The 13,844-nt window shown below is 41.8% G+C and overlaps 1 protein-coding gene across 1 annotated transcript; it reads left to right on the forward strand.

The window, feature by feature from the left end:
- The first annotated feature begins 12,546 nt into the window (after window positions 1–12,546).
- On the forward strand, window positions 12,547–13,284 carry LOC149445155 (uncharacterized). The gene has a single exon (XM_089654228.1). It carries the CDS (start codon window positions 12,547–12,549, stop codon window positions 13,282–13,284), a length of 738 nt encoding a protein of 245 aa, XP_089510354.1.
- The last annotated feature ends 560 nt before the right edge of the window (window positions 13,285–13,844 follow it).

Genomic DNA, 13,844 nt, shown 5'->3' on the forward strand with positions numbered 1-13,844 from the left:
TACATCTGGTGATAAGCAGTTATAAAGCTTACGACAGAAGTCTCCAAACACTTGGGCTATTCGTTAGGGGCAATATGTGGGGGAGCCATCCATTTGGAACAAAAAGTCAGGGGCATGAGTAATAAATGTGTTTTCAACTTATTAACCAGCATCCTATGAGGTTTATTGGCATTTGTGTGAATTTAGACAATCTACAAACAGATCTAGAGCCAAAAATGAATGATCAGACCAGGAGCTAGGAACAATAACGGAGCCTACTGTCTGTTTAAGTAGGGGGGCTGAAAGCAAAAAGTAATCTAGTCTGGTGTAGATGTAATGCACCAGGGAAAAGAACGAAAACTGTTTAGCATTCGAGTGTTGTATTCTCCAAATATCAAACAGCTTACGTCCTCTGATCCATTGACAAAAGGAAGTGGACTGTTTCAAAACCTTTGGAGGGAGTTGAAAGTCCGTGTTGCCCAGCGACAGCCCCAAAACATCACTGCTCTAGAGGAGATCTACATGGAGGAACGGGCCAACATACCAGCAACAGTGTGTGCCAACCTTGTGAAGACTTACAGGAAACGTTTGACCTCTGTCATTGCCAACAAAGGATATATAACAAAGTATTGAGATGAACTTTCCACCATAATTTGCAAATAAATTCTTTCCAAATCAGCCAATGTGATTGTCTGGATTTATTTTTCTCATTTTGTCTCTCATAGTTGAGGTCAACCTAGGATGCCAATTACAGGCCTCTCTCATCTTTTCAAGTGGAAGAACTTGCACAATTGGTGGCTGACTAAATACTTTTTTGCCCCACTGTAGATAAATTAAAGTCTCCTCCAATAACTGTGAAAGGGTGAGAATATGCTAAAAGTGGGGAGATAGTATCTCGAAAGAACACCAATTGATTAGTATTAGGAGCATATACATTAACTGAAATATAGACATCACCATCTTGACATTGCAATAGTATAAATCTGCCCTGGGTGTCTAGCACAGAAGATAACATATGGACAGAGCAATCTTTCTTGATAAGAATAGCGACACCAGCTTTACCTGTGGCGAAGTATGCTACAGAAAAATACATGAGGGCAAAGTTAAATGAGCTTCCCTTTTTGAAAGGTGTTTCCTGGATAGGAATAATATCAGCTTTAGACTGACGGAATTCCCTAAGAGCTATCGACTTCTTCCTCATTGAATTTAAACCCTTAACATTACATGAGTAAAGTCATAAATACATGTTGGCATATTCTGGATAAGAGGCAATTGTATGCAGGGCAGTATGACAAATACACCAATAAACAAAAAAACGAGTAAACACATCCAAAAAAGGAAAAAAATTGCATAGTAAGTTACCAAAATATGGAGAAGGCCTGAGCAGCCAAGGCCACCCAGGCATCTACAGCAATAGCTGTAGATGTTTGGGGATGACATAGGGAGGGTGAAAACCAGACGGTAACTTCACTTCTCTCTTCCAAATTAAACAGCAAATAACAGGATATCATCTGAGAAGATCCCGATAGGGTGTCGAAGGTATCCTCAAGAGGATATAAAAATTGATGGGCAAAGCATATCTATAGACATTAAGTCTTAAGTGGCAACAGCTGCACTTAACTGGGAACTGGAAAGCAGGAGACCATTGAGGAATCGAGAGGCCTGTCTTGTTTCTGGATCTTCTTAGGAGTGTTGACCGCTCTTGGTTTGGGTAGGGGTAGTACTAAGGCTTCATCCAGGAGAGGGGGTAGTCCCAAGTTACGCAGAAATGCCTCTCGTTCTTGAAGATCTCTGATTTTGTGTTGAGTGCCATCTTTGGTTACGGTTAACCTGAACGGGAAGCCCCATCTGTATACAATACAATGCTTGTCCTGCCTTCTCTGCAGTTATGAAAGGGTTACAGAGGGTTACAGGCAGTATAACCTTTGATGTCTACACAGTAACGAGTCGATGATTGATAACCGATGATCTTTTACTGATAACATGTGAACATAGTACATGAAGTGTGGATATGAATGTGAATGTGAGGTAAAACTGGAATACAAACAGAATAAACAGACATGAGTACATATCTAACTTCCTAGCTATATGCATAACATTCCGCAGTAAATAGGAGGGGTACTTACAGACTTTGGGGGTCTAATTAAGCCCATATATGAAGAGGGAACAGCATCCCACATCTACTCGCATAGTAGAATTTCTTCAGTCTGAAGAGATGAGGTCACTTCCTCCCAAACTAGCAGACAGGAAGTCCCTGGCCTTAAAGGGGACAGGCACTGCTGAATGCTAGAGAATGCCTTGTGTAATACAAGGCAGCACAATGCTTCTGTAGGTGCAGAGTAAGTGGGCAAGTGTACATCTCTTAGACAGATTGATAGGGGATAAATCACTATAGAATTTAATTTTTCCCCTCTAAAATCAATCGAGGCAGTGTTACGTGTAGAATTCAGCAGAGATTCCTTACTATCATAGTAGTGAAACCGAACAATGATGTCTCTCAGTCTCAAACCCAAAGAAGGTTTTGGGGCAAGAGAGCTGTGGGCTCTATCCATTCACCAATCTATGTCTACAACCACAGGGCCAATGCGGTGAGCAGACCCTGCAGATAATCTTGCAGATCCCCATCTCCTATTGATTCAGGAACGCCTTGTAAATTGAGATTTTGTCTGTTCCCTGTTCTCCAGGTCTTCCTGTAAGGATTGTAGCTGGGACATCTGTTGCTTCAAAGTATGAGTGTCTTCCTCCAGTACATGTACATACTGCACCAGATCATCAAATTTGGTTTCTAGATGATCTGTACATTCTTCCACCAATGCTATCTCCCCTCTGAGTTCCTGAGCTATTTTCCCCACTGCCCCAAGATAGTATGGTATAAACTCTGCAGAAGATCATGTAACTTATCATCAAGAATGTCTGCTGTGAGGTAGGGGATAGAAGAATTGGGAGTTAGAACAGCACGATGAGTTACCTCCGCCTCATGATCTGTTCGATCCTCCGGTTCTGCTGCTGGGATTGTGTGAGCACTCGAGGCCAGTGAAGTGGCTCGTGACACATATCTATCCATATGTGTAGGCCGCAAGTGTGTGGTGGGTGATGGAGGATACATCTGATGCCCAATTTTGCCCATGGGGATCAGCAAGTAGTGCCAAGTCCGAAACCTGTTCTCCTCTGCTTTTAATAGCTAACATTGGCTCTGGAGGAGCTGGAAGAGAGAGCGGTGAAGTGGAGTGCAATCAATGTGCGACCGCCATCTTCAGCGTCTGCGCATGTGCCCCCAACCAAATGATATTTAATGTTGATTTACCTGCTAAAAATGTTTGTGGATTAAAGCAGACAAAATGTAATACTGTACAGAATACAGAAATGTATGAAAATGTGTCCCAAGATTCTCTTAATTGTCCAAATTGTGAAAGTTTTTGTAATTACATAGAGAACCTTGAGGAAAAAATTGATTTTAGAACAAATATTTTGTTAAGACTACAGAATGACAGCAAACTGGTCGCTGTAATAACAAAAGATGACAAAAATAAATATAAGTCAAAGCCTCAGGCTTCCTGCATTCTTGAAATGGGTGGAGATGAAGCAGATGATGAAACAGAAGTCAGAAGAAAAAACTACTACACCGTGCAGCTAAATTAAAATGATAAATACATGATCAATTAATTAAAATTTTAAAAGACAGCATATGACTCAAAGACAGATGCTTTTTATAATGCTGACGTATTTGAGTCCTACACTGATCGCTTATAACCTTACGAACGAAAAGTGTAACCGTATCTATTATCTTTGCTTATCTGCACATTTTGCCAGACGAATTATAAAATCACCTGTTATTGACGATGAAGGACATGAGAAACATAGTCATGCATCAGACAGATTACGACAATTGTTGTTATGTACCACTGGTGGGGAAGTACCTTCTTTAGAAGACTCGTTACAGACTTCAGTTAGAGAGGACCCTTTTGAATTTAAAATTAAATTCTCAAAAGGTATACAAAATGGTCTTGGAAGTAGCAGATGAAAACGATACAGGTATGATAAAAGCATTTGTAAAACAATTGAAATATCTTGACCTAACTTCATTAGCTGTGGTACAAGAGAAAACAATCAATGTCAAAAGCTTGTACTTTTATTCATAACATTAGAAGACAAATGAAACAGAGCAATCTTAAGTCTTAGATAGCTCTAGTTCAAAATGACGCTTTAAAAAGGAACAGTCAGACTACAGCCAAGACAGGAATGACTGCTCTTAGTAAAAATGACAGGTGCAAGTGAGACAGAGAGAGTCAATAACTACTGTCAAAAACCAGGACATTTAAAATGGAAATTCTTAAAGGATGTGCAGATAAAGGATTCAAGAAATTTAGGAAAAGAAAATGACTTATTTAAAAGGGTACCCTGATGCTAATGAGACCTCTGCCCCCAGACCCCCAAAACCACCAGCCCAGGGTTGTGGGGAAGAGGCACTTTGGGAAGACTCTCTGCCCAAGGCTTTGCACTTCTGATTCGGGCTTTCCCTGCTTGAGTTGTTTGCTTCTTTGGAAGCCTTTTTCCTGGATTCATGGGGTGGTTTGTATCGATTCTCTGCATCTGAAAGTCAGTCTACGGAGTTGGGAGATGAACTGGCTCAAAGGGGCAACTTATAGCAAATGTTTGAGTGGTTTTGGTCAACTCTCCCAAACACTTCTTGCAAATGTTTCAAGGCACTTGTGTGTGGTATAGCCCGGCTTATCTCATTTTAAATTCTGCACAATGTCAGAGGCAGGACTCTGTAAGCTCTCCAACACTCTCTGCCTTGTTTCAGAATTTGCTACTTCCCACTCTCCTATGGCCTGTAGAGCTTGATCTACCCAGGTGTCAAAATCATCCTCCCAAAGGGGGGTGGGTGCCTTGCCAGATAAGAATCTTAATCCCCGGTCATGGTGACTTTCGCCAATCATGGCTATCGGCTAAGTCCACACCCCACATTATATAAAGCTGCTTACACTGCAGCCTTATGCAAAAAAATTAAAATAAAACAAATACATTAAAAAAATACAAGTGTATGTTTTCCCCCCCCTAAACCCTATTGGGCCCATTATGTCTGGTAGGAAGGTTAGGAGGGACCCTACAGTAAAAAAAAAAAAAAAAAATCTAGGGTTCCCCCTAAATTCCTAACAGATCCTCAAATTAGAGCACAGGGCAGGAAAGAGGGGAGGTGATTAAGCACGTCCCCCCACCCACGCGGCTTACCAGGCCACGTGCCCTTGGCATTGGGTTGGTGTCCCCATTCCAATGGGGACAGGGACCTCTTCCCCACAACCCTGGGCTAGTTGTTTTGGGGGTCTGGGAGCAGGGGGGGTGATAGCATCAGGGTGCTCTTTTAAATAAGGGGGCACCCTGATGCTGCCCCCCTGATGAATGAGTAAGGCGTACTTGTACCCCTACCCATTCACTAAAGGGTTGCATTTAGAAAAAATAAACACGCCAGACTTTTGAAAAATTCCTTTAACTGAACAAAAACAGTTTTTGACAAGTCCTTTAATTGAAAAAAAAAGTTGGTATGTCACCGCTAGCTCCGCCCAATTGTTTAAACATGACCGTCACTTGTCAGTCCTGTCAGATTGTGGCAAGTGCTCGGTGGGTGCAGACAGCTCAGGAGGTGTATTTTTTTTTTTACAAGTCAGCGTCGTTGGCACAACGCTGGATGATGGCACCATTATTTTGGCTTTTTTTTAAATAAAGGACCTGTCAGGACTTGTTGTTTTGTTTTTTGTTCAATAAAGGAATTTTTCAAAAGTCTGGCGTGTTTATTTTTTATTCAGTTTAACCCTTTAGTGAATACCCCTTACTCATCCACAAGGGGGGCAGCACCAGGGTGCCCACTTATTTAAAGGGGTACCCTGATAGAAATGACCCCCTTGCCTGCAGACCCCCTACAACCACTGGGCAAGAGTTGTGGGGAAGAGGCCCTTGTCCCCATTGGTATGGAGACACTGCCCCAACTCCGAAGGCACATGGCCTTAATCATCCCCCCTTTTCCTGGTATGATAGGAGTTTAGGGGGGACCCCATGTTTTCTCCCCCATTTTTTTGGTGAAGTTCCCCTTAAATGTCCTTCCAGGCCTAAAGGGCCTGGTATGGCTTTTGGGGGGAACCCCACTCATTTTCCACCCTAATTTTTGGAGGTGGGGTTCCCCTTAAAGGTCTAGGTAGGGCTTTGAGGGGGAAGCCCATGCAATTAAAAAAAAATTACTATGGCTACCCTCCTTACCTTCCTACCAGACCTAAAAGGCCTGGTAAGGATTAGGGGGGACCCCCACTTTTTTTTTTATTTTGTCAATCCTGCTGCAGCAGGTTGTATACATTATACAGATGTGCAACTTTGCAGGTAGTTTAAGGGGACTCTCCAGACATGATATTTAATTCTCTCTCTCTTTTTTTAATTTGTTTTCCTTTAAGCAATGAAAAATGACTGCCCCTTTAAAAATGGTATGGTACTTTTTGAATTTTTTTTTCACTGATTCATGTCACTCAGGACAGTACATGAGTCCCCGTACCCTTTTATGACCAATAACTTGCATATAAGCTTTCAAAATGGGCACTTTTGAATTTACAAGATTGAGTCCTAGAGACTTGCATTGAGTTCAAAGTTCGTGATTGAACGTTTATTAGGTGGAGTTGGACTCCTCCTATCACCTCAAAGCACTTTTCAGATCCTTCATACACCTCCCTCTCTGTCCCTCTCCTCATTTGAAGTTCACTACATTAGTCTATTCTCTCCAGTTTCTTTAAGATTTGCTGTGATCTATAGGCCTCCTGGACTGGTATGAAGCTTCCTCATGACTTCTCTGCCTGGCTGCTTTACTTTCTCTCTTCTGAAAGTTCCACAATCATTCTAGGTGACTTCAACATCCCTGTTAATCTGAACACTCCTGCTACTTCTAAACTTCTGAGCCTAACCACTTCTTTTGAGCTAAAACAATGGACACATGTTTCTGCTCACTCTAATGGTAACTGCCTCAAACTTGTATTCACCGACCTATGCACTCCTTGGAACCTCACCAACTTTTATTTTTCCTTTCTCTGATCACTCCCTTATTAACTTCACTCTCTCCCTAGCTTCCTCCTCCTTGTCTTCCAAATACCGAACAGTTTCCCATAGAAACCTTTGCTCTCTTAACCCTTCTCTTCTTTTTTCTGCAAAAGAATGTCTCTATAACAAAATCTCAGCACTGTCCTGCCCCAACCTGGCCACTTCTGTCTACAACAGTCCACTGTCATCCACCGTTGACACATTGGCCCCCCTCTCTACACACAGAATTAGGTCCCAATTGCTACAGCCCTGGCAAACAGACAATACTAGATTCCTCAAAAAACATATCCATGGTCTTGAGCATTTATGGCGTAAGACTAAGACCCAGCAAGACTTCATCCAATATAAATCTGTTCTCCACACTGCCAAACAGACCTACAGTATTTTATCACGCTCATTAACACTCTCTCACCCAATCCCCGTCAACTCTTTTCTACCTTTAATTCTCTACTTCGTCCTTCATTACCTCCACCCACTAACTCACTCACTGCCCAGGAGATTGCTAATCACTTCAAAAATAAGATTGAAACAATTTGTGATGAGATCTCTACTGTACAGATATCTCTCTCACCCTACACTCCTTTTCCACCTGCACAATCTATACTTCCCTTGTTTAACCCAGCTACTGTAAATGAGGTTGATAAACTTTTTTATAAAGCCCACCTAACCACCTGTCCCTGAACCCTGTTCCCTCAAAAATACTACGGTCACCTTCTGGCTCTATCCTTCACTCTTTAACTTATATCTTCAATCTCTTCCTTTCTACTGGCATCTTCCCCAACTCTCTAAAACATGAGCTAGTCACCCCCCATACTTAAAAAGGCCTCAATGGACCCCATCAATCTTAGCAACCTAAGACCCATCACTTTACTCCCTTTTGCCTCCAAACTCCTTGAACGTCTAAGTCTACAACTGGCTGAGCTGGCACCTCATTGAGAATAAATAGCAAGGAAGGCTCCTCTAAGTGCAGTATGCAGCAGTTTATTGAGTAGTAAAGGTTAAAAGTACTTACAAGATAGCAGTCAGATAAAGGCTCATCAGGTTTAATGCCAGGGAGACATACTGAGCCGACCAGCAGTAGTAAGTGTGGTGGAACGCACGGGCAGGATGGCATCCGTACTTCCAGGAGAGGCGTGGAACACATGCCGGACGTGACATCCAGGGGGTGGTAACGCGTTTTAGAGCATGTGCAGACACTCCTTCCTCAGACCGTAAACCCCCGTGATAGGAGCCACTACTTATAAGGGCGTGAACTGGAATAATTAACAAAGAAACCAATCAAAATGGGTACATTGAAATGAATGGGCCTCAAAATAGTTGTAGCTGGCTTCTGATCACACTATTCATCTACTTATTTGTTGTTTTTTGATTGTTTTTTTTCTCTATCCCCCCTGTCGGTCCCTATGGAATTATTGACTAATATCAAATCCCATAAATACTCCATATTAGACAATCTTTTTACAATGTTTCCTCATACGTTATTTTCCCCTATCACTAAATTTATACATCCACGGTACAAAGCATTGTGTATACATTTTAAGAAACTAGAGAGAACCATCCATGCAGTAAACACCCAGTGGTGGGATAAATTTTTTCTCTCTATGTATCTCAGCTCACATACTGTATCACTCCTAGAGGATTGAGAATTTTGAAAGATTGTACTTTTTTAGATATAGAACACTGTACAGAATGGTTCTTTCTATCAGAATTTATCAGGAAGTGGATGCAAATTCTGGATCAACAGATACTCATTAAATATGATAAACTTGTATATCAGGTGCAAATACTCTGCCAAGACATCATGAACATGGCCACCACCCTTCCAGATAGATAGTTCACTAATCTTAAACAAGTCACCAAATATAAAGAGGACCAGCTTATCAGCATGAAATTGGGTCAATTTCATCGCGGTCTGGACGATTAGAACAACGATAGAGTTTTCTTGTGGAAACAGAAAAAACAAAAATGTATTCCTCCCTTGATGTCCATTAAAGTCAATCCCCCAAATCTCCCACCCATATCTTTTTGCCACACCCACAAATCTATACAGTCTCTCACATCCCATCCAGTTAATATCTACACTTCTCCTGGTCTATCACATACCCATTATCAGGAGAGACCAGGGACAGCTGTCTGCAACATCAACAATAGTTCAAATATTCATAATGGAAATCAACTTAACAACATATTATCACATTTCCATCACATACCCCTGCTCAGCATTATGATAAGGCCTTTCCCAAGACTTTCAGCAATACGAGTGTATCTGCTAATTCTAAGGTTCCCATTACTGTTGATGGTACGCACAAACCACAACCGGCTTCTAACTCTGAGTCGGATACTTCTGGTTTTTGTCCTCCATGGGGTGACAATTCCTCCATCCCCAGACACTCTATTTTGGAAAAAAATGGTACACCTCTCAAATTCATCTCACCACATCCACATCATTCCTCTCAGGTTCCTTTTTTCCACCCCACCAGTATGGATAACTCCTTTTTGAGCATACAGCCCTCTCCCACCTACATTACAACCAAAAAGACTAAAAAGAAAGCATATAAGAGAGGGTGCAGGGTGAGAGGAGGTAGACCTAAGTCCATACTCCAGAAAACGTCTACAGTAAAAATATTCAACCTTTCCACTCATTTATTGTTCTTGTTTGAATCATCCTTGCTTAGGCATGGGTTATCCTTTGTCCCCTCTATTCCCCCAAACCCTTTCCAGCTTTTCCAGGATCTTAGTAAGTTTGTTTGCAATCTTACCCTGAACAGATATTACAGTATACAAGCTGAGAAAAAGAAACCTCACCCTAATGTACCTGAGAGCACAGAGGAATTTGCTCTTAAGACCTCTATGGATGTAAAAAGTCGTCCTAGCTATACTAGAGGAACTCCATATTGACCATTACGGTTTCTTGGGAACCAATGATCCATCTGAGTTGGAGATTTGCCTTTTTACTCGGCACTTATTGTCATCTCCTCCCATTAAACACACTGCTTTCAGACCTAAATCGAATTTCTACCCCACACAATCAAAGAGTCCCTGCTTAGAAACCTTCTATCGTGTGGGTATTCTGAGTTACAAGCCTTGTGTTCCCATAACACTAAAGTTAAATTAAGGGATCATAATATTTCTCTTAAAGAACAGAAAGCTCTAGCCTCCCTCATTGCCAACCATCATCTTGTCATCAAACCTGCTGAGAAGGGTGGGGGGATAGTGATACAAAATAGGTTTGATTATAAAGCTAAAATATATAAACCAATTAATACGGCGCTATATTAACAAACAAGTAGTACAATAAGAATATATAACTGACATCTGTGTGGGGTGAGATAGACGGCTATGAAAATAGCATGCATTAAGGTGACAAGCTAAAAATGGTGAATAGTGTCCTTAGTATATCACACAGACTTCATGCAGGTGTGAGCTGCAATGTGCCAATCCTCTAAGGCTGGGGTGCCCCCTCACCTTCCTGCTCAGGCCCCCAGGGACCAGAGAGCATTGAGTAGTAAATAAGATATTCCTCCAGATAGCAGGTAGATCTCTCTGGCAACGATGGTATAACTCCCTCCTCTTGGCTAGCCTCAGCAATAGATGGTAAGCCTCAGCAACAGATGGTACGCCTCAGCAACAGATGGTACCCGTGGTGTCTCTCCGGTAATGGCTCTCCCATGCGGTCACCAGCTTTCACGCCCATAAACTCACACCGCCGCCCGGTCCATTGACGGCGGAGAAAACGCGGCCTCGGAACTTTGTTTGTGCAGCCTACGGACGCGCCGAGCTCTTCCCTCCAGTTTCCGGAACACCGAGCCCCGCACACACAGCGGACGAGTCCGTTTCGTTTGAAACAACTTCCCTTGACCAATAGCGAGTCTGCCTGCATGGGCCTGAAAGCTGGTGACCGCATGGGAGAGCCATTACCGGAGAGACACCACGGGTACCATCTGTTGCTGAGGCGTACCATCTGTTGCTGAGGCTTACCATCTATTGCTGAGGCTAGCCAAGAGGAGGGAGTTATACCATCGTTGCCAGAGAGATCTACCTGCTATCTGGAGGAATATCTTATTTACTACTCAATGCTCTCTGGTCCCTGGGGGCCTGAGCAGGAAGGTGAGGGGGCACCCCAGCCTTAGAGGATTGGCACATTGCAGCTCACACCTGCATGAAGTCTGTGTGATATACTAAGGACACTATTCACCATTTTTAGCTTGTCACCTTAATGCATGCTATTTTCATAGCCGTCTATCTCACCCCACACAGATGTCAGTTATATATTCTTATTGTACTACTTGTTTGTTAATATAGCGCCGTATTAATTGGTTTATATATTTTAGTTGATGATTTTGGTGCTGTGGCTGTGGCACCTTTAATACAGGCTGCTTCTATCATCTACATTTAAAATTGTGGCGCAGGAGATTGTTCTTTAACTATGATTATAAAGCTGAAGCTCTCAGATTGTTGTCTGACAAACATACATATACTAAACTCCCAAGGGATCCCTTACCAGACTTGACTATTAAAGACAAGACAGTGATTCATAGGGCCCTTACTGATAAAGTTGTCTCCAAGACTGAAGCTTCCTTTCTAGTTAAAGAGTTTCATCACACTCGATATTTTCATCATCTTCTGAAAGTTCACAAAAGCATTACAAACCCCCCTGGCCGGTCCATAGTTGTCTATATGAACAGTATAACTAGTGGATTTTCACAGTATATAGATTTCTTCCTACAGCCTTTAGCCCAGAATTTACAGTTGTACATTAGAGATGGGATCCACTGTAAGGGATTTCCGGAGAAACAAATTGTGAATAGACGAGCGCATGTGCACAGAAATGCACGATCACGCACACGCACGTGTACACGCACTGTGAAGATTGGCGCCAGACGGACTATTTAAGAAGTGTCTCTGCATGTGCTGAGTGCTGACTGGTCTGCAGCTCCCCCGTGTCCTGCTTGTTCCTGTGTGATTCCTTTGTTGCTGACCTGGATTGTTCCTCACCTGACTCTGATTGCTCTCCTGATCTATACTGGTTCCTGACTTTGGATCTGCTCCTGACTTCGGCTTTGCTTCTGATTCTGTACCTTGCTGTCCGCCTGTTGATGACCCTGGCTATTCCTATGACACTGCTCCTGTCTCTTCCTCTCGCTTCCTGCCTTGCTCTGGTGCACACCTGGCGATCTACAAAACCAGCTCTGCATGTTACCACTGTGCCTGAATCAGAGGATCATCAGTCTCCCAAGGTCAACATCTACAAGAGCTGCAAACAACAACTACTGGCGCTCTTGTTCCCCTGGGTCCTAGACTCCCTCTGTTCCAACTCCAGTGGGGTCAGGGCTAGTGACACAAGTGAGGCCGACCTCGTCATTTCAGTCTCCCATCAGGTACGTGACATCCACCTATTAGAACTGCTTACCCCCTTAACTATGGCAGTCTACCTACATGTGAGTAGCTTTAGATGTCACATCTTTGTACACTTCGATACCTTATGAGATTGGAATGCGTGCCATACAACACTTTCTAGCAGATGACTCTACTGTCAATCCTAAACAAGCTACATTTATTTTAGAGGCCACACTATTTTGTCTCACACATAATTATTTCTTGTTCGATGGAGAATATTATCTACAACTACAGGGCACTTCCATGGGGGCTAAGTTTGCTCCATCTTATGATAATCTCACCATGGGTTTCTGGGAAAACAAGTACATCTGGCAAAACAACCCCCACACATCCCACAATGTATTTTTTGGTCAATACATTGATGACATTCTGATCATTTGGGATGGGGATATCCCTTCAATCGATGATTTTGTTTCCCATTGTAATAGCAACGATATGGGCCTATCATTCACATCAGTGGTTGATAAAGAACATCTAGCTTCTCTCAACTTGGATATGTATCACAAGAATAACCACATCCATGCTAAAAACTACATGAAGTCTACTGCTGGCAATTCCTTTTTGCATTCTAGGAGCTGCCACCCCCCTCGTTGGCTTTCTAATATTCCCAAGAGCCAGTTTTGTAGGTTAAAACATAATTGCACGCAACTTGAGGACTATGACTCCCAGGGAGAATTACTGAAGAACAAATTCCTGGAGAAGGGGTACCCATCTTCCTTCGTTGATCAAGCCTCTTCCTTTAAATGTAAGAGAGAGACATTTTCGATATATGCCCTGGATGTATTGGCCCCAGGAGGTCTAAACGAGGTATTAAAGATTAATACAATATTATAATCTTGTGTTCGACCTTTTATTAGAGTTATTATCCTTTATTGCATTACATTTTAATTTTCAACAGGTCTTTTTCTATCATGATAATTATTGACAAGTAATGAATTGCATACATTACAATAGTAGTTGGATGTGTTTATATTATGATGCCATGTCCCGCCCCTTTTTTCTGTTTGTTTAAGTAAAAAAAAAATTCTATTTATTCCTATTTTTATTTTATTTGTCAGCTAAAATTTTTGCTCACCTTATTATAGATACGTTTTTATATATTAAGCACAGCCATTGTATGTATGTTTATATGTATTCAATCCTTTTTTTTATTTTTATATATATATATATATATATATATATATATATATATATATATATATATATGTATATATATATATACAGTGGGGCAAAAAAGTATTTAGTCAGTCACCAATTGTGCAAGTTCTCCCACTTAAAAAGATGAGAGAGGCCTGTAATTGGCATCATAGGTAGACCTCAACTATGAGAGACAAAATTAGAAAAAAAATCCAGACAATCACATTGGCTGATTTGGAAAGAATTTATTTGCAAAT

The sequence above is a fragment of the Staurois parvus genome, unplaced genomic scaffold, assembly GCF_062004578.1.
Source record: "Staurois parvus isolate SC_StPar_1 unplaced genomic scaffold, SC_StPar_1.0 ptg000746l, whole genome shotgun sequence".
Lineage (NCBI taxonomy): Eukaryota > Metazoa > Chordata > Amphibia > Anura > Ranidae > Staurois > Staurois parvus.

Excerpts from the sequence above, each read along its gene's own strand:
- LOC149445155 (XM_089654228.1), top strand. The coding sequence starts at position 12,547 with ATGCGTGCCATACAACACTTTCTAGCAGATGACTCTACTGTCAATCCT.